At 35.4% G+C, this 20879-nt stretch overlaps 2 protein-coding genes across 2 annotated transcripts; both read right to left on the reverse strand.

Annotated features, from left to right (window-relative positions):
• Positions 1 to 4496: 4496 nt before the first annotated feature.
• LOC126265064 (insulin-like growth factor-binding protein complex acid labile subunit) lies at positions 4497 to 5604 on the reverse strand. The gene is made up of 2 exons (XM_049965501.1): positions 4966 to 5604; positions 4497 to 4911 (listed from the first exon to the last, which is right to left on the reverse strand). The coding sequence occupies exons 1-2, from the start codon at positions 5446 to 5448 to the stop codon at positions 4513 to 4515; spliced, it is 882 nt and encodes a 293-aa protein (XP_049821458.1). The 5' UTR covers positions 5449 to 5604; the 3' UTR covers positions 4497 to 4512.
• A 3358-nt stretch (positions 5605 to 8962) lies between these two features.
• LOC109595326 (tsukushi) lies at positions 8963 to 10226 on the reverse strand. The gene is made up of 2 exons (XM_020010663.2): positions 9862 to 10226; positions 8963 to 9801 (listed from the first exon to the last, which is right to left on the reverse strand). Exons 1-2 carry the CDS (start codon positions 10096 to 10098, stop codon positions 9010 to 9012), a joined length of 1029 nt encoding a protein of 342 aa, XP_019866222.1. The 5' UTR covers positions 10099 to 10226; the 3' UTR covers positions 8963 to 9009.
• Positions 10227 to 20879: the final 10653 nt, after the last annotated feature.

Consider the following 20879-nt stretch of genomic DNA (forward strand, 5'->3'; position numbering starts at 1 on the left):
TTGCACTGTATTAATGTTATTAATTGGAAATTATCTGTCTGCCAAAGTTGAGTCATTCGGTGGCCGCGTCGCTACTTTTGGATGTCACCACAAGTTTAGTCGCAATTAAAAATTTTCGATCAGCCCAACCAATTAATAAATTTCGTTTCATAAAACAGGTTATTGGCCAAGATAACGATTGTTGTAAATTATGCAATTAGTTCATTTTTAGTCTATCAACTCTGTTATCGTGTTGTCCGCTTGTCCATTAATTTAAATACGTCTCTCCGATACTAATAAAAACATTAAGATAAACCATTTTTTATGATGTCTCCATTTAAAAAATTATCGCATTTGAATAGAAATGTCGTTAGTACGACTCGTTAAAATTAGCACACGATTATAATCGGTTTTTCTGGCGAACGGATAATTCGATCAATCAATCGACGGAAAAATTACTTTCTAAAACGGTTTTGATTTATACGTGTTTGACGTTTATAACGCTCGTTATTCAGGGTGAATATTTTACAAGTTGTACCTTCACTTCGGTTTTACGATTGCTTTTGCAATATTTAAGAAAAAATCGTTCTTCTACAAAGTATTTTATTGCGTTGGGCTCAACAGGTGGTTCCACTTTTCAATTCTTTTGCAGCTTATTTCATTAAATTTCGTCACAACAGTCGTTCGTACCAGTTGATTTAACGATTAGTTTAACAAAAACTGCCAAGTTTGTTAGAAATTTTGAAGTATTTTGTTGCAGAACTCGTTCCATCCGAGACATGTGTCCGCGCAAAGAGTTTTGCGGTCTTCTCGATCCGCATTTCATTCCGCTGCCACACCTTCCAGAACAATAACAGCTTTTTTTACTGGCGGCGAATGCTGGAAGAAAAAAAAGCACTGCACCGAGCACTGCGAGGGCTGATTCACGGGCGCAGCACTAAAAATACGGTTTTCAAACGGTCTTCAATTGCCAAGGGTAAATAAAACCCGGAGATTTTTCGGTAATTTGTCGACGGAAACGTGTTATGGGATACGTGATGTCGGCGCGTTTTGAGAATGGATGCGGGAACACGTGACAACTGCCCGAATCGTACGTTTCGGTATTTTTCTCGGTAAAGTGAACGATAAGAGTTTTAGTTACACTTGTTAGTTCTCGATGCGTCACAATTTTTTAGATGCACGGACGGATGTTTTTCTCTTTGGCTGCGGAAATTAATACGTTTACGTAGTGGACGAATAATAAAATAGAGATATCGGGTCGGTTAATTACGTGTCGTATTTCTTTAGAGCAAAAGGAAAAAAATGGTGAAGGCTTGGCGGTTATCTTGTTTGTGGAAAGTCGGGCGAGTGTAACATGACGTTTTCAGTCCCGGTATGGCACACGGCACGGGACACTGTCCCCCCATTAGATAAGATAAAACCGAATCGGACACTTTACAACTGCTCCACAATCTCGTCGAGTAAATCACTCCAGTCGTCGAGACTTCGCCCATGTTTCATTCCGGTGGATGGTGTTACAAACTAAACTACTCTCTAGCCGTTCCAATAAGAACAAACTAATTATTTTCATTTTGGTAAATTAATTCCTTAATTCAGGCTTGTAGAAAACCGAAGGAGTAACAAGTGTAATCCCCGTGAAAGGGCCAGACGCACGTCCAGCATCTCGGGCATCTCACAGGTTGTCAGTCGTGATGGTTTTAACGTCGGACTCGATTACTCGGCTGTCCGTTCGGACAAAAGCCGCTCTTTTGACTTTTGCTGCCCCCTTTCACGACGCACAACCGACGTATAATTGATGGAGTGCTTTTTAACGGCCAGATAAACAAAACGGAACGGGTTCGTCTATTATTTTCCAATCAGCGTCCACTCATAGAAGTGGCAATTAATTTCTTCTGCTCGCGTTCGCCTTTTTATCTTGATTGGAGACGGTGTCCGTTGTGTGTTCATTTACGTGCGGGCCTGTTTGGTATATCGACCGATTATATTTTTTTTAATGATTCGCGCATTTTAACGAAATTCCCTCACGTGTCATAAGTCATGACATGTGTCCAATTGTATTTAATTGGCTGCATTCTCGGAGCCGGGTTAATTTCGAATCAAAATCCCGTGTCGGGGTATCTTTTGGCCTTCGTTTTGTTTTTTCCGTCGGTTCCTCGGCCCGGCCACGATTTATCGTTGTGATTTTAATTTATTCACGGTGGCTGCGGGCGAAAATAGTTCTTCGGTTCGGGCATACGTTATGCCACACCAAAAACGAATTACAAATATAATTATGTTTTGATGGGATGCACCTGAACATAAGGAGATAACAATCACCGCGGTCTTTTTTCTATCCGCTCGAAAAATGATTATTTTTCTGTAAAAAGAACGCGTTTCTCGTTCTGTGGCGGCGGTTAATTAACGGGTCCGTTGTCGAGACGGGCAGAAATAAGATACGGGACGCGAGAGAAGTAGGGATTCGCTAATGAGGACGGACCTGGTGTCGCGGTTCCGCAGATAAAGGCGATCCATTGTCCGGTGTTCGTGTCTCCTGTTCCATATTTAATGAGGACTCTATTAACGTCCTGCCGTTTGCGATCCGCGAATTCCTGCAACTCAATCCGACGCCGCTGAACGTGCCTTCGTTCCGTCGCGATTTAAATCAAACGGGATGCGGGTAAAATCACTTAGGCCGCCTAATGAATAGGCCGCCGATTATTCAACCTGCCCCCATAAAGTGCGGGATATCTTTTGTGTCTGGCGGCGGCGGCGGCATAACTCACGATATCGGGGCCGCGGCGCGCATTATTTTTCCATCGTAATTGCGCGCGTGGTCCATTTTTTTCAATCGCTAATCCGCCGCCACGGTAATAAATAGCGATAAACGAAAATCCCCCATCGGAGAATTATGCAAAAGTGGCGGTTGCGATCGGCCCAAACGGAGAGTGAGATAAGAAGAGATCGTTCGTTAATAATCGCCCGTGTCCGGGATGTTCACAATATCAATTTACCGCATAAACCGCACATTACGGATGAATTATCGCATTTACTCACTTTAGTTTTTACGCCTTATTGTTTAATCGGGCCAGACGCACAAAACATCTATTTCAATCATTGTCTTGTGCGGCCGCGGCGTGCGCACCTTTTACTAAAATGACGTCACTCTTCTTTAGAATAATTTCTTCTTTTTCTTCCCCAAAAATTTTCTGGTCACATGCTCCCGTGATAGTGATGAGTTTGATGCCTTATCTTAATTGGAAACGTTTTGTGGAACAAGAAACGGAAGTGGCAACAAACGGCTCGTCGCTAGCCGCAATAAACCTAATTAGAGTGGCGCTTGTTGCTAATTCGTTAATTGCACTGATCTGATTGTTTAATATTCCTCTGTCTCGACCTCCAGGAAACAATTGTCTACGTGTAATATAAAATAAAATCAACAATTTTAGTAATTAATTTAATTAATTCAATAAAGTCTTACATCATAATAATTTAACCAGTTTGATAATGTGATTGTTGAGCTTCTCTCACTTAAGATAATTATCTTTTAGCAGTCATATTTCAAAGGAAAACTGTTTTCTGAAACTTCACTTATAAAATTGTAATCCAAAAACAGCTCTTGTTGTCTTAAATCGTAACTTACAATGTTGTCAATTTTTTTTGCAACAACAACAGATAAACCTGTGAATTTTTTAAATCAATCTCCGTTAACTGTATCAGATGTGATATGTCATAAAAAGTAGAATCAAATGGTACTTACTCACTCTTTGGACACTGGTCTTTAGCCTTCAACAGCTTCACCATTAATAGCTTCAGCAAGTTATTTGCAAGAAGCATATTGGAAGTTACAAACGAAACGTGGAATTAGTGGAAAATAAATTAACAACTTCTAATCGAAACACCATCGTCTGGAAGTTACTCTAAAGAGTCAAAAGGACACCAATTTAATATAATTTAATTAAGTATCAGATTGTAATAATTTATCTAGTTTGATAATGTGTTTGTTGCGCTTCGTCCACTTGATAACTTTCTTGTGCACTAAAAACCTTATTGAAATAATCATTAAACAAGAAATATGGTTGAGTATGAATCCGAAATATTCCGTTTTGTGTGGAAAAATATTTTCCTGAACTCCACTTTTAAAATTATAGCCCAAAAGCTATACGTTGAACGTTCATCAAACATTCAGAGACATTGAAATGAAATTCTCTTAGCTTGTTATGTTGTAAATCAATCAACAAGTGGCGAATTTTTAAACCAGTTTAAATCTGTATTAAATTCGGCATATCATCAAAAGCAAGATAAAAGTACGTACCCTTACCCTTGGGAGTTTCCCTAAGCCTTAAAACCGAAGTTATATTAAGATCTTCAGTAAGTTGTTCGAAAGAATCACAAAGATATTGGAAGTTATAATTAAACCTTACCCATTCGTAAGAAACTGATCCACAAACAAGACTGTCGTCTGCAAGTTATCCTCAAGAGTCATTGGGAGTTACAGCCCTATTGACGTGTAAGATAAAATAAAAGACTTTTAACAATCCAGTTAATATAATTTAATTAAGAATCACATTGTAATAATTTATCCAATTTGATAATATGTTTGTTACGCTTCCTCCATTTGATAATTTTCTTGTAGCAGGAACATTGCAAAGGGTTCATTTCAATGTTAACCACTTGTGCAGTAAGAACCTTGTTCAAGTCACCATAAAAGCAAGAAATATTGTTGTGGGTCAATCCTAAATACTCCGTTTTGTGTGGCAAAACATTTTCCTGAACTTCACTTATAAAGTTATAGTCCATAAGTAGCTCTTGAACGTTCGTCAAGCCTTCAAAGATATTTGAATGCAATTCTCTAAGCCTGTTGTGTCTTAAATCAATCGTCAAATTTAAAATAACATATCCAAATCGTCTGACACCCGCAAGGTTATGAAAACTAGCAGTTCGGATCAAATTTTTCTGCAACAACAACAGATGAACAACCGGCGAATTTTTAAACCAATTTCCACTAACCGAATTCAATAAGTTCTCACTCAAATCAATCTGTATCAAATTCGGCATGTCATCAAAAGCAGAATCAACGATATAATTAATTTTGTTACGGCTTAAGGTCAAATACGATACGTTCAACTTGTTGAATGTGCCACTATCGATCGTACTTAATTCATTATCACTTATAGACAGTACTCTTAACCTCGGCAAGTTGAAAAATACGTCAGACCCAATTTGTGTTATATTATTTCTGTCGATTATCAGCTCATCTAGTTTGAACAAGTTAGACAGTGAACCGTTGACTAAAACAGGGATGTTTTGATTTGTTATTTTAATCGTGTCGTACTCTACGTTCGGAATGTACGGATGTAGTACCTCGGATGACTTTATTCTGTGTTCGAAGACCTGTTTGTAGAGTCGGTAGCCGGAAAATTGCACATTTTTAAAGGTCGATTTGCACGTAACACCGATCAAAAGCAGAAGAAGCACAATTATTGCTTGCATCTCTTTCGCGCGTTTTGCTAACTGAGTTTTTGGCAGTTCAAGTTGAATATGATAACCTTAATTTATAAATAAAGATTGCTTTATTTCGAAATGTTTTTACTTTCAGACATAGCTTTTTTAGGTACATAAATTTTGACAATAAAATTTTTGAAAACTAAATTATTATTTGTTAATTTTTTCAAAGTTTGATAAATATAATTAATTATTAATAGTTGTTACTAATTATAGATCTCGTAATTGTTAAAAACAAAAATACAATGTAAGCAGTTTACGAAATATTGTAAACAGTTGTGTGTCCGACCTGATAACCCTTGTGTCGACAATTAAAACTTGAATGCCGTCTTAGTTACATCATATCAATCGATTCATTTGGAAAAAAGTAATTTATCTTTTTTACAAAGTCAGTTCAGTGGGTCAGTACGATAATTTTTTCCGAGCGACAATTCAATCAGGCCAGTTTGAATCGACGTCTCCGCCGAAGATGTTCAAGCTACTTCTGATCGGGTTGTTTTCCCTCGTGCTAGGTTCGAACTCTCAGTTAGTCACTTTTCAAAATGTGAACGTAACCGGCTATTATCACTATGTGGAACGTTTCACCGTCACCGTCATTTCCTCCGAAACTCTGGTGGCCAGCATTCCCCAGAATAATTATTCGGAGTTCGCGGCCGTTTTGAATTACGGCCCCGAAGATGGCTACAACAAAATCGAAATCGCGAATCAATCAATGAGTGTAGTTTTCGCCAAATCGTTCGCCGGCTTGGACGGTGTCGAAGAATTGATTTTGGAGAACAACGGAATCGAACTCGTCGAAGACTGGGCGTTTACCGAGTTGCCCCATTTGAAAAAGCTGTCCCTACGCCAAAATCAGATCAAAGTCGTTTCACTCGACATGTTCGATTTGGAAAACCTTCGAGTGTTAGACCTGAGTGAAAACAAAATATCGCTTATTTTCGATGGGGCTTTCCTGCAACTCAATCAACTTGTCTCCGTATTTCTAACCTATAATTCGCTATCTGAATGGAATACTGACTTATCTGGTTTGACAAATTTGGAAACTATTAATTTAGGTTATAATTATCTGGTTGAAGTTAATTTGGAACTCTTTTCCGTGGTGCATCAACCCTTCAACTTATATTTAAGCCACAACAAACTCCATCAACTAACGGGAAAAGGTACAGTTAGTGAATTTGGTGATTTGTGGTTGGATTATAATAATTTAAACCAATTCCCAAGAGGTTTATCAAACAATCAAAACATAAAAATCAACAACTTCCGTATTAACAACAATAACATCAGCCATTGGGATGACGACGCAATAGACTTTTTACAAAACGTTAAAACCATCTATTTTGATCGCAATCCTATGTCCTGCGATTCCGTAGGGGCCATTATTAAAAAATTACCACACTTAAAAGAAAGAATACCATGTGCAATGAAACATTGCGATTCTGATTCACCATTCTCAATTATACCGATTGATAAACCAGATGACACCGAATACGATTACGAAGTAGATACGAATGTAAATAATGTAGTTCCAGCTGCCCAAACTGAACAAAGATCGGATCAGAATTCGCAGTTGCCAGTTCCTAACGTTGTCTTAAACAATCAGTTGCCTAACAATTACCCCCAAACACCAGGTCATTGGAAACTCGCCGAAAATGATACCTATGTTTGGGAAACTGCTTCCGAAACGACAACAACAACAACAACAACAAAAGTAGTTGTTTCACCTGCAGGATACGAACACGAATCCGGTTATTGGAAGTTGAATGAAAACGGTACTTATTCTTGGGAAACCGGAACACAACCAACAAGCACTGAACGAGTAAATTCATTATGGAATGTTGAAACAAACAACAAACCTTCAACACTTGTACCGGAAGGTCCGTCGTCTGAAAATTATCCACAACAATCTGATGGATATTGGAAGTTGAATCCTAACGGCACATATACTTGGGAAACTGGTCCTCAGCCTTCTACTGAGCCACCATTAACATCTTCAGTAAGTTATTCGCGAGAATCACAAGGATATTGGAAGTTGCTACCGAACGGTACTTATGCATGGGAAACTGGTCCACAACCTTCAAGCGAAGCACCATCGTCTGAAAGTTATCCTCAAGAATCACAGGGACATTGGGAATTACAGCCTAATGGTAATTACACCTGGGTAACTGGTCCTGACACTGTTATGCTAGTATCGCCAAATCCAATCGTCGAAGACTATCCTCAAAATCTTCCCGAAGAAAATGTAATTCAGTCAAAAGAAACTCCGGAAACTTCCCTGTCTGCAGGTTATCCAGAACCAGCTAGTGGATATTGGAAATTAGAACCTAATGGTACCTATTCATGGGTATCTGGTCCACAGCCCCTTACAGAACAACCAGAAACATCTTCAGTGAGATATTACCCTCAACAAGCTGAAGGTCATTGGAAACTACAACCAAACGGTACTTACACCTGGGAAACTGGCCCTGAACCGTTAACAGAGCCACCTCAAACTGTTTCGTCGGAAATTTATCCTCAACAGTCTGGACTGGAAACTTCCTCGTCCGAAAGTTATCCGCAACAATCTAATGGATATTGGAGGCTAGAATCAAATGGTACTTATTCATGGATAACCAGACCAGAAGGCCTGAAAGAAACTACCACAGAATACTATCCCCAACAAATGGAGGGACATTGGCAATTACTTCCAAACGGTAATTATACCTGGGTAACGGATGCAGAAATCGGACCTAGTGATACCAATCAAGAGGCCGTCGAAGGAAATTTGTCGGAAATCCATTCGGAGCCGCTCAAAAACGAAGAAATTCCTCCAGAACAAAGCCAGCATGAGAATTCAGAAGAGATAATAAAGGAGAGTGCACAAAACTGGTGGAGCACAACAACGGATTCCATTCAAACGACCGACTCTTTGGGAGGTGAATATGTAACGGTCGGCAATTTAGATTCTCCCGACACGACCGTCGAATCCAAATTCGATTTGAGCGGGTGGGGCTGGAACTCATGGGGTAATTCTGTGAACCAAGGTGAAGGGGAGTTTACTCCTGCACCGGAAATCGATGCCAACATGTGGACCGATGCTCCCGAACACTACGTTCATTATGACACGACTACCTCTATTGAGGGGTTAATCGACACCAGAGTGTCGAACAACACCTCAGAACATACTGAGAAGGAAAATGAGGAAAATGAAGATAATGAGGTTGGTACCACGACTGCCTCATCTTGGCTCTCTTGGTTTTAAAGTAATATTTCAAAGGTGATTTTTTACTATTTTTTTAAATGTTGTTTAGTTTTTTTATGATGGTTATACAATAAATAATGAAAATAATCTTGAGTTTTACAATAAACAATAATTTTGTATTTGCAATCTATTGATTTGAGTATTGAGTGTATTTATGAAGTTAATATATTTTAAAAATTGTAACTGGATTAATTTTCTTACCCTTATATATTTTATTAAGAATAAATAATTTTTATTTTTTATATAAAAAAAAAACACGAAATATGTGTTTTGGATCAAAACTGGACTTTAATTATATTTGTTAAATACAATTAAGCACTTTTAGGAGTACTTGTCCTTTCATTCTTCAGTTTCTCCAAGGTTCTCTTCAAGTCGTCCATTTTCCCTTTAATTCTATCAACTCTGCAGTTCATATCGGAATAAAACAAGCTCACTTTTTTATTATTAATTTCGCACCATTTTTTCATTTCGTTTATGAAGTCACAATGAAATGGATTCGAGTCTAAGTCAATGATTTGAATATTGAGCAACTTTTTCCATTCTCCAGACAATCTGTTGATTTCATTGCTGTCTAATCTCAACTCGTTAATTTTGATTTTATCTACAATAGCTTCATTGAACGTGGTGAGATGATTGTGATCTAACCACAATTTATCAATTTCCTTCAGTCCATCAAAAGCGTTCAGTGTTACAGTTTTCAGATCGTTGTAACTAAAATACAGCATTAACTTCATCTGAATATTTCCGTACTTCTTTTCGCCAATTAAGTTTTGAAATGCATTTGCTGGTAGCTCTTGCAACTTGTTGTTTGAGAATTGTAATCTAGATAGTTGTGGTGTCTTATAGAACCAGTTTTGATTCCAATTTTTAATATTATTGTTCCTTAAATCAATATTAATTAATAGTGGCATATTGGAAAAGGCATCTTCTTCAATAGTGTCGATTTCGTTGAATGATAAATTCAAATCTGAAATGTTGGTGTTTGTGAAAATATTCTCTGGAATTATTTTTATCCGGTTATGTGTCAAGTTTACTTGTGTCATTGGTGGACAAGTTTCAAAACTAGACGGCATCAATTTAATGATATTATTCGATGATAAAACCTAAATAAAAATAAAAGTATATTCTGATTAGTTGAAATTAATAACAAACAAACAACTTACAATGTTGCTAATACCGATGTTGCTAAGAAAGTTCTTATTTAAGGTGGACAATTTTGGCGTAATCACTTCCATTTTATCATAATACTCCTTGCCAATCAATTCCCGAACATTCCCATCAACAGAAACCTCGATTTCCTTTTTCATCACCTCCATGGTGTATAATTTAACTTTAACATGTTGCGAAAGTGTCACGGAAAAACAACACGCAACAAAAAACACAACAATTCTTCCGCACATCTTTGCAATTGTTTATGCATTCGAGTAACGCACGCTTTTATAGCACCGAACGAAAGCGTTCTTTGAATAATACTGAACCTGGAGATAACCTCGTGGTTCTGCGAGTGCTGTTTCCAATTAATCGATAGCGGAATAATTCTTAAAACTCCGTGTCATTGTATTTTAGTTTTGTTTATCTAAATTGTTTTTGTTTATTATTAAAATTAACTAATTTGGTCAGAAATTTTACTATTGACTAGATTATAAGTGATAGAGGTCATGGACGGTCTAAGAATTTGTAAACAAATTTATCAAATAATATTAAAATTACATAAACAATTTCAGTCTGATTGTTATAGGTAAGTGAAAGAATGTTTGAGGCACAATGCATTGTCCCGATTTCCATAATTAATTGTTTGTAAATGCGGTAACCGTGTACCTGTCTGATTGGACGGGGCACGCGTCCAAACAGAGTGAAAAACGTCGACGATTTCGTGAAACATTAACTCAGCATTTCCGATTGTCTGCACGGCGAAAAGGGCACCATCATCCACTATGGGTGTGACACTGATCTTGTCCAGATTGTTGCCAGGTCATCGACAAATTGTCCAAGTTTCTACCTTTTATAATATGTAGGTTTACAGCTTCTTCATTGTTTCTTCTCTTGGTTCATGTTTACATTTTCATTGTATAAAGAAATAATTTATTCTTTTTTCAAATAATTTATATGAGTTTGAAATATATTTATGAAAATTGAATAAAAATTATTAAATATATCTATGTTGGCAGTTTTCTTCTTTTTTCACTTTCATATTTAGTTTCATATACTTTTGCCCTTAATTTTTCAACTATTTGTCAAATCTATATTAATGTCTGTAGAATAAACAACACCCCATTTAATAATAATATATTATTTACCTCCTAATTGGTTTTCGTTAAATTCATTTTATTATTATTTTTTTAAATTAGTATTTGTAATACTCTTCTTTCTTCTGTATGCTCCATAGGATAAACAACATCCCATTCAAAGAAAAATGCACAATAATATATAGTATATTTTATATACTTTTATTTTTATTGTTTCTTTTTGATTATTATTTGTATATTCATTTATTCATAGAATAAATAACATCCCAATCAAAGAAAAATATTTAATAATAATATAGTATAATATATTGTTGGAATTAATTTTTTATATATTTTTTGATATTTTTTCTTTAAACCAATTTTATTGTTTGTTTTGGATTACTATTTGTAAATACTTTACTTTCCACAGCATGCTACACAGAATAAACAACATCCCACTCATAAAAAAATATATACTAAAATTCATAAATATCAAAAAGAAAAAAGAAGACAACTACGAATATAGAAAAATAACTTATCAAGGACATATAACATATAATATAAACAAAATTTTTAAAAAGTACATTCTAAAAACTGCAATAAAAGAGATAGTACAATATATATTTTTTTAAATTATTTGGAAAATTTCGAAAATCATCTCCAAAATACAATATACATTTTCAACGAAAACGAAGGGGTTAAAATACATACACAAAGAAATCTTCATATGGCCAAAAGTTTGTGACTTACATCTTGAATGTAATTTATTATTTTGTTGTTAAATTCATTTTTAGTGTACCATTAAAACAAGATCTATGTGTATTTTAATCAATGTATTTCTTCCTTAACTTTTCACATGTAAGTAATATAAGTTTTAATAACATAATATTTGAAATAGTGACTTTTCATAGTAATGTAGAGGTCCTGATGATGATTTGTAAGTCGAAACGTGGAGAGTTTTAAAATAAAAACAAAAGAATAGCAGAGAGTGCATCTTATTTCACACCAAATAATAAAACAAAACATTAATTTTTATTGTGAAAATAAACTGAAATCGTTGTTGCCCAACACGAGAAACCAAACAAAAAGCCATCTTGGGTGTTCCGAAATTTTTACTGACAAAACCACGAATCGAGGAACAGCTCGTCGCTTATAAAAAATAAATATAGTTGTTATGTTAATGTACGAGCGCATAAAATGTTGAATTTATCACTGTACACATCTAATTTTATTGTTTTCTCAAATCCATATAAAAAACATTTTATACGTTTTTAATCTCGTCAAAATTCATGCGCCGTAAAAAACCGCCGTGACACCAAAAATCAATAATGTTTTTATCAAGGAGTGAAAACATGTGTGCGTGCTGTAGGTATTAAAGAGTCGTTTACGGCGATTTTATAAACGTCGTAAATTTCAGGAATTATTACATTTTTCTCCGAAGGTGGTCGCTGATTGAATAACTTTATATCGAATTTGATTTAGTGACACATTAATTTTTTTTATTGCACCCCTCTTTTACATAATTTATAACGCACAGATGAGTGCATTGTTTTTTTTTTATAGAGGGTTCAACAACTCGCACTCCACGAAACGAATTCATTATATTAATACACCTGAACAATGGATTTTCAGTAACGTCTCGATTGCTGTAATTTACATCGACGCGTTTCAAACAATGGAAGGCGTTTCTTATCACCGAACAACGACAAAATCACCAGCTTATCTCGACCATACCACACGATGCTCCTCATGCTCCCCGAGATTCATATTCACAATCAGATTCTGACGTTTGAGCATTTTTTTCCACATCTCCCACCACTACGGAAAAAAGTGTGTACGACTTGTTGACAAAGTGCCTGATTAAAACGGCGATAAATAAAATTTTTATGTGCCTCCGGACGCTCAGAATGCGTTCCACACTCACCACCCGAGTCCGATTGATTCGCCACGGTTTATTAGGGTCAACCTCCGGTGCACCGTCTCTTTATTTGTTTATTTATGTGCTATTTATTCACTTTTCCCTCAGTTACAACACGCGATAAATATTTTAAACACACAATGGACCAGATGAGGATGATTTATTCGGACTGGTTTTTTTATTTCTTATTCGGACGGATTTAGCGGGCGTTTTGGAATCGTGAGCTCCGATCTAGAGGCGTAATATTGGTAGTCTTCGCATAAAGTTGGAGGCGATAAGCGAGCGGACGATCCCAGGGTCGAAGGTCGAAGCCACGGGACGCTGACACTGTCAACGCCATTTGTTTTCACTCAGACACCCTGTAGTTTTCAGATCGATAACGATTTCTTATGGATTTTGTCTGGGTGGCTGTTGTAAAGTCCCCGGTTATTCATCGACTTTTATCTCTCCTATGAAAACCTCCTTTTGTCTCATACCTAGTTCGGAGCTTGATTTGCGGCATCTGGATTAAAATCTGCGGTGTAGGCAGTAGCCAAATTCGAGGTGTCGCGGACAATCAGTCGGTCGTAAAACGCCGAATTTATACGGAGCCAGAACACGAAACGGCCGCTATAAAATCGGGAACGGATCGTGATAATCCACGCGAGGAACGACGCGGTTATCGCGATCGTCGCCTAAACACCTGACAATTGATTAGATTCGCGACGTGAATAAAATTCCACCAGGCTACCGCACTTCCAGACCTATCGGACGTTTATCGGCCGTGATTAACGCCGTTGCCGTGATCGAACGGGTCTTCATACCCATAAAATTGTTTCTTTTTCGGTTTTTTCAGCTAATCAATTATTCGTCCTTACATTAGGTTTATTTCACCCGGTTCTGTCCCGCATTTGTGTCCATAACTTTTAATTTAGCTTAATTCTTTGACCCCGTCGTTCGGGTAGCGTCGATAAATAGTCGGATTAAATACAAGTTTTCCACGAGATATTATTTACGGCGGGGCGTTGAAATTTATGCGGTTCGAGTGCGGACGAACGAAATAAAGAAAGAATAGAATCATGTGTCCAAATATATGGACAGCGGTGCCGCTTCATGTTTCCATAAATACCTCGTCCATCATCGCGTTCGGTATTCAAATGAACGGCCACATTAACTCGTCATGTACGATGATTTTCGACAAAAAAAAACGATGTTTACGCCTGAAATATTTCTTGTACGATCAGCCGAAGAAATGTGTTAAAATATTTGTATTATTCGAACGATAATATCAATCAATAAACAAGTGTTTTGTGAAATTAAAATTAACGTTATTACGTAGAAGGATTTCGTGGCGTCGAATTCCTTTCCGATTCCCCACATAAGTTAAATCGGGAGTAATAATTTTGTCGGTTTCGTAGTTATGTAGATTTAATCTGTTTTTTATTTAAACGCAGCATTGTTTTGATGAACGGCCGTGATTCGGGATGAATCGTTCAATAAATTTTCAAAAGAAAGTGGCTGGCTACTTTTTACTGGTTTCGGAATTCGACAGTGTCGACGGCAACACGATACGGATCTACTTGTGTTTAAAATGCACTTCCAACTATTTTTCTCGTTTAATAATAATTCTCGGAATCGCTTTCTAATTGTCTTGGGGAGTTTAATTGAGGAACGATCACATTTTGTCGTGCACAAAAATAACTTTTAATCACGGTCGCGATCACAAAAGGTTTTTTAGGGTGTGTACGAGATGAAAAGAGAGCAAAACGGCTCACAAGCCGACCGACAATTGCATGTAAATGAGCTCTCGAGATTAATTTCGTCTGTTCTCGCTCGAAATGAGCTTATAATTAATCACGCGCAATCACGAAGTACCATACGGTCGTGGAAACAATAATAATGTGCACGATTATCATATTCTTGATATACATAATTTGCACATCATGTTCCAACGTTTAAGTAATAGAGAAAACAGTTTAATGATTGGAAAATAAACATCATTTGATTTAAATTATTTGTATGCTGAAAATACTAAAATAATGAATAAATGTGATAATTTGCAGGTCAAGTTCTTGTAATGATATTGTATTGAATAAATTGATATCTTACTTTTCTAATACTAATACTCTAGTCATTTTTTGGTGTTAATATTATCACGTATTAGTTCTGTTATTTTAAAGTCTCATTCACATTATAAGTAAATTTGATATTTCTAGATGAAGTCGTTCTAGTCATCTTCAGACATTAATTATCACAATGTATGTATGTATGTTATTTTAAAAGGTCATTATAAGTTTATTTGATATTTGTAGATAAAATTGTACAAATGATATTGCTTTGAATTACAATCGAACTTAAACCAAGATTTGCCAGAAAAAATAATCGAATTATCAAATCTTTGATAACAAGTAAGAATAACTTGGACACTGTGGATTGAATAAATTTCGTTCAAGTAATCGAAGTTCGACTGTATTTTCATCTCATATTTCTAGTACTATCTTTAGTCATTTTCAGTTTGTAGATGAAGTTGTTTTAATGATATGGCTTTGAATTATTGTCACCTTAAATTTATGTTGTGTTATTTTAAAGGCTCATTCATATTATAAGTCGATTCGATGTTTGTAGATGAAATTGTTCAAATGATATTGTTTTGAATTATATTCATCTTAAATTTCTAGTACTAGTAATCTCTAGTTTTCTTCAGGTGTCATAAGTAGATTTGAATTATTGTCATTTTAAATTTCTAGTACTAGCATCTTCAGATATCTTTAGATGTTAATTTTTATCATATCAATTTTGGAATTAAATACTCATTCATACCATAAGTAGATTTGACATGTGAAGAAAAAATTGATTTAATGATATTAATTTGAATTATTGCCATCTTATATTTGTAGTACTAGTAGTATCTAATCATCTTCAGATGTTAATTATCATTGTGTATTAATTCTGTTATTTTAAAAGCTCATTCATACCAGAAGTCGACTTGATGTTTGTAGATGAATTTGTTCAAATGATATTGTTTTGAATTATAGTCATCTTAAATTTCTAATACTAAGAGTCTTCTGGAGTCAATCATCATCATTTATCAATTATGTTATTTCAAAGGCACAATAGTATCATAAGCCGATTTGATGTTTATAGAAGAAATTGTTCTAACGAATTTATGTACTATAGTGATAAAGAAATATTATAAATAAATTAATATAATTGCACTAATTTTAAAAAATAGGCAGGTGTGGTACATAAATATTTAGACAATTGGCTGGATAAAATATAAAAAAAAATATTGATGGCGGCTGGTGAATTGCGTGATAATAATGAGACTTATTGGACTGGAAGTCTATCAACATAAACCATGTCCGGTGTAACGAGTCTCCGGTTACTACTCGCATAACTCCTGCACAATGCAATTAAGGACGATGTGTGCAAAAGGATCGACCCGATATGATGAACTCGCTCTTCTTTTCTTCTCTTTTCTTCTGTCCCTTCCCCATTATTTTCTTCTTAAGGCATGTGTGTTCTATACACTTGGCTTTTTTAAGATCTTTTTGTCCTGTAACAAATTTAACAGTTCGAAAACAAGTTGAAGTCATAATTTAAAGTTCTTAGGCAACATTAAACATTCCGTTTGTGGCATAATAAAAATGTGTAAACGTTTCGACACGTCGAGTTTGTAACGATATTTGTTTAAGACGTGTATCGAATAATTCACCGAGGAAACACGTCGATAAATCACGACGGATGCTGCCGATTCGATTTGAGTTTTTGACGTGCATTTGTCGCGCACTCAGGGGTTAAATGTCTTTTTAACGCGAACGCATTCCTCTTGTTTTCACGGAGACGTGCACGAATCGAGGAGTGGGGTGTGTTCGGACGGCAGATGTTGATTATTTATATATTCCCGGGGTTCGACGGTGCGACAGCACGGGGAATAATTTTCGAATCCGGCATAAATAAGATTTTTAATGGAACAGTTAGTGGAACCGTGGAACCGGTCGGACAGACCGATAAATAGCCGGTCGGAGTCGCGTTACGGCCCGAAATATCCTAATTTGGATAGACAACATTTATTGAAATGGTATTTTATGCCCTCGATCGAGCATCATGTCGCATATAAAGAAGTTTAATGCGTGAATTAGTCCGGATAAAATCGTTCGGTCGTATCTTATCTCGGGGCAATAAGATACTTTAATGGTGACCCACCCGTCCGTTTCGCTCTCTTCCACCATGCTCCGGCTGTACCTATCTGTCTACATCTTGATTAACCGATTCCGGTTCGGATTCATTTCGATTCGATGCGATTTAGATTGATTTCCATTGCGAGGTGCGGATCACCGTGATCTAATCTTGACGGTCACTCAAATAATCGCTCTTAACGCTTATCCTTCAAATACAATTTTTTTACTTCTATTTTATTTTTGTTTATTGTTTTTCCTCATGCTCTTTTTTATTAGGTTTTTTATTTTTATTGACAGTCTGGATTGAATTTTGTATTTTCTTATTTTGTCCTTCTTGTTTCTTATTATTTTTTTCTTTTATATATTTTTATTCTATTTATGTTTTCCTTCAGGGATTTTTTTGTTTTCTAATTTTCTCTATTCTTTAACATTTAGTTCCTTTTAATTTTTTTTTTTGACTTTCTTGATATTATTATTTTTGCTGATAGTTTTCATTGATTTTTGGATTTCTTTTTTGTTCTTTTGAATTTTCTTCCTTTTATTATATTCCATTATTTTTTGTTTCTCCTACTTATGTTTTCATTTTCCTCCTTTTTCTTTTTAATTTTAGTCTTTCTGTTTTTCCTTGTTTTTTTAGTATTTTCCTTTTTTTTTTCTGTCTTTTTTTATTTTTGTCATTATTGCCTTTATTGTATTTGTTATTTACCATAACTTATAATTTTTGCTGCTTCTTACATTATTTTTAGCCAGTTTGATGTTTAGTTGATTTATTGTATGTTTCCTCTTTTTATGCTCTTATTGTTTCCCTTAAGTTTCTTAGTCTTTGCTACGTTGATTTTTGTCATTCTTATTCTTTTTTAAGTTGTGAAAATCTTAAACTTTTTCTTAGATTATAGCTAAAATATAAAACATACTCTTTTTATGTAAATTTTGAACGAAAGTGTGAAAATATAGATAGATGGTGCGAGCTTAGGTAGGTGGTGAGGTTGGCGTTGGCAAAAGGGGGCAAAGAGCACGCGGCGTATAATTAGCGGGTCCGTCTAATTGGTAATTGAGCGTGTAATCCGGGACGAGCTGGGGAATCCGGTAGCCGACGGTCCGCCTCGCGATTTAACGAGCCGCACAGCGAGCGGTCCGACGAGACGACGTCGAATTCATACACGCGATCCAACTTGATTAACTGTGCTACCGATTTTACGCACTTTTCACTATTTCCCACACACACAAAAAAATGATTATACAAACCATATTTTCATAAAGAACATTGAATTTGACAATTTAATGAACGGTCATATAAAAATCGATTTATTGATTATTGTCGAATAAATAAGAAAGTAATTGTGGCATGTAAATGAAAGGGGTCAACGATAAAAAGGCTTTAGTTTAAGGCGAGAACAACGGCAATTATCCGTTTATCTAATAGGTCATTCCCGCGGTGCGGGTGAATTATGGGCACGAATTAAATTTTTAATACGTTCACACTCGGTTCGAAAGGTGAAATATCGTTCCCAGAAGGGCATACATCATTTCGAATTGTGCATGTTACCAAAACTAACACGCGTAATTCATCATAATTCCGCTTTAGGTGTTAAAAGGTGAATATGGAATTAAATGGACGCGTTGCTTACACATTTACACCCACCACGGTCATTATTCAGGACCATCGTTAATTTGCACCTTTTCCAGTGCTCTTTCATCTTTATTACACCATTCATTTAAACAACTAAAAATAAAATGATTAAAACAGTAATAAAATGTGTCGAGATCCTAATGGGGGTGGTAGATAAATTTAATATATATCTGTTTTTATAAATAAAAATCAATAAAAGTATGTTATAGAAAAATTACATCAAATACACACTTGACCAGTTTAGTTTAAAAAACAATTGGTCAGTGTGTGAAACTGTGTGTACGCCACTGTTTGGTCGAAAAGAGTCAGATTTCGATCGTTTATGATTGTTCGGTATATTTTTAATTAGACGCTACTGTTTAAATATTTATTAAGTAACAGTGGGCAGCCCCGATATTAATGATTTCGGTCCGAATGTTCGAGGGCGTGTCTGAGCAACCGTATCGCATTTATAAGTACGCACCGCGATCCTCGCCATTCCAATTAATTATCGAACGGTAATTAATTAACCATTTTCCTTTTATAATACGGTAGTTGGACACGAAACTGGCCGCGAGATTTATGCCGATATTTTTTTCAATAGCATTTGGAAGTTTAAGATTAATAATTAAACGTAAAATTTTATTATTTTAAAAAATAAATTGCTTCTTCATCTCCATAACTAACGTATGAAAAAGATAACGAAATTAAATTTGAATAAATCTCGTAAAACACCGTTGATTTTTTCGTCCAATTTAGATAAAGTGTGATCTAAACGACGTGAAAAAATTAAACTGGTTACACATCGCGGCTGATAAGCGAAAATATGCGGCCCACCAATAATAAAGCCGAACTGTTAACGGCCGAATTTGAGGCTTCCGAAAAACCACCACACGAAAACTGGAAGGTTTAAGTGTCCCATAAAAATTCCAAACTTCTATTACGGACATAAACTAGTGGAGATACGTGTTATAATTGCGTCTTATCTACTAAACGTTTCCATAATTGGTTCTTACAAAATTATTTTACAAGGATTGGAATTTTGATGATGTCTATTGAAATTAATACGACAATTGTTGTACACTTTCTATTTATAATGTAGTCGAGAAACAATCAGACATTTATTGTTTGTTAAACAATTAAACCAGAAAAACTGGGCAGTAAATAGTAAACAACGTTTCATGGTCCATTATCTATTGCAATTAGGACCATATTTAATTGGCAACTGTTTTCCGTTCACATCGTAAAATAACTATAATCAACATTCCTCCTTACAAAGTTATTATTACACAAAAAGTTATTGTGAAAATAATAAATAATAAATTTTTAATTTTATGTAATTTCGTAAAAAATAAGTGACAGAATATTTAGTGGAGGCACGCTACTGTCGTTTGAGTAGTAAGAAAAGGCCGCAACCGTCCCGCATAAATATTCATATTGGATAAATTTATCAGTTTAGTTTTAGTGGAGAAACATGCACCATAATTCATTATTATTAATTAATAGTACATTGTGGTCCCGGTTTTATCGTTCATTCGTACCCGTTTTTTAATGAACCAGATTCCGTCGGTCCTTCCATTTCCATCCTTCTGTCTCACCGTCCGTTTTGTTGGCTTAGAAATCTAATATGAATTATCGGGGCCCCGGTTTTATTAATTGCTCGACATAGTTTATTGCTACAGGAAGCCATTGACTAAACAATTCAACTCTTGTACACGTTTAATATTTCCATCTATATTTATCGTCACAACAATAAAAAAAACTGTTGCCGAAAATATTTGATGGAACATTTCGAAAACACACAAATTTTCGGTCTGAGAAACGTTTAATAACAGTGAAGGGATCATGAAAGTTCTAAATTGCTGTATTTAGGCATGTCACTCACAAATTTCCGAGATGCTTACACACACATGATCGTGCCGCTCTGTAATTAAATTAATAACTATTTTTAAAATGCTCACATATGTAATCAAACGATGGTGTTCGATTGCTCGCTCATCGACACTTTACGTTTCGTCGTTTTCTCTCTCGATCACGATTTTAACCGTACCGAAAAAATACGATTAATTCATTGCTTCAGTGGTGCAATTTTTTTCGTGTCGTAAAATTAAAACATAAATCCAAATTGAAAAGCAATTAGACCGAGTTAATGAGCCGTGTTCAACATTGACGTTAAGTTAGTGCAGGTAGCTTTTGTAATTAATTATACGATTTTTCTCAACTATTTAATATGAGAAATATTTTTTTCATTAGTATTAATAATTTAAAT

The sequence above is a fragment of the Aethina tumida genome, chromosome 3 (assembly GCF_024364675.1).
Source record: "Aethina tumida isolate Nest 87 chromosome 3, icAetTumi1.1, whole genome shotgun sequence".
Lineage (NCBI taxonomy): Eukaryota > Metazoa > Arthropoda > Insecta > Coleoptera > Nitidulidae > Aethina > Aethina tumida.

Coding starts and splice junctions, on each gene's coding strand:
- LOC109595326 (XM_020010663.2), bottom strand. CDS start 10,098: ATGTGCGGAAGAATTGTTGTGTTTTTTGTTGCGTGTTGTTTTTCCGTG. Junction 9,802..9,861: donor ACATCGGTATTAGCAACATT/GTAAGTTGTTTG, acceptor ATTTTTATTTAG/GTTTTATCATCGAATAATAT.
- LOC126265064 (XM_049965501.1), bottom strand. CDS start 5,448: ATGCAAGCAATAATTGTGCTTCTTCTGCTTTTGATCGGTGTTACGTGC. Junction 4,912..4,965: donor GTGAGAACTTATTGAATTCG/GTTAGTGGAAAT, acceptor TTGTTGTTGCAG/AAAAATTTGATCCGAACTGC.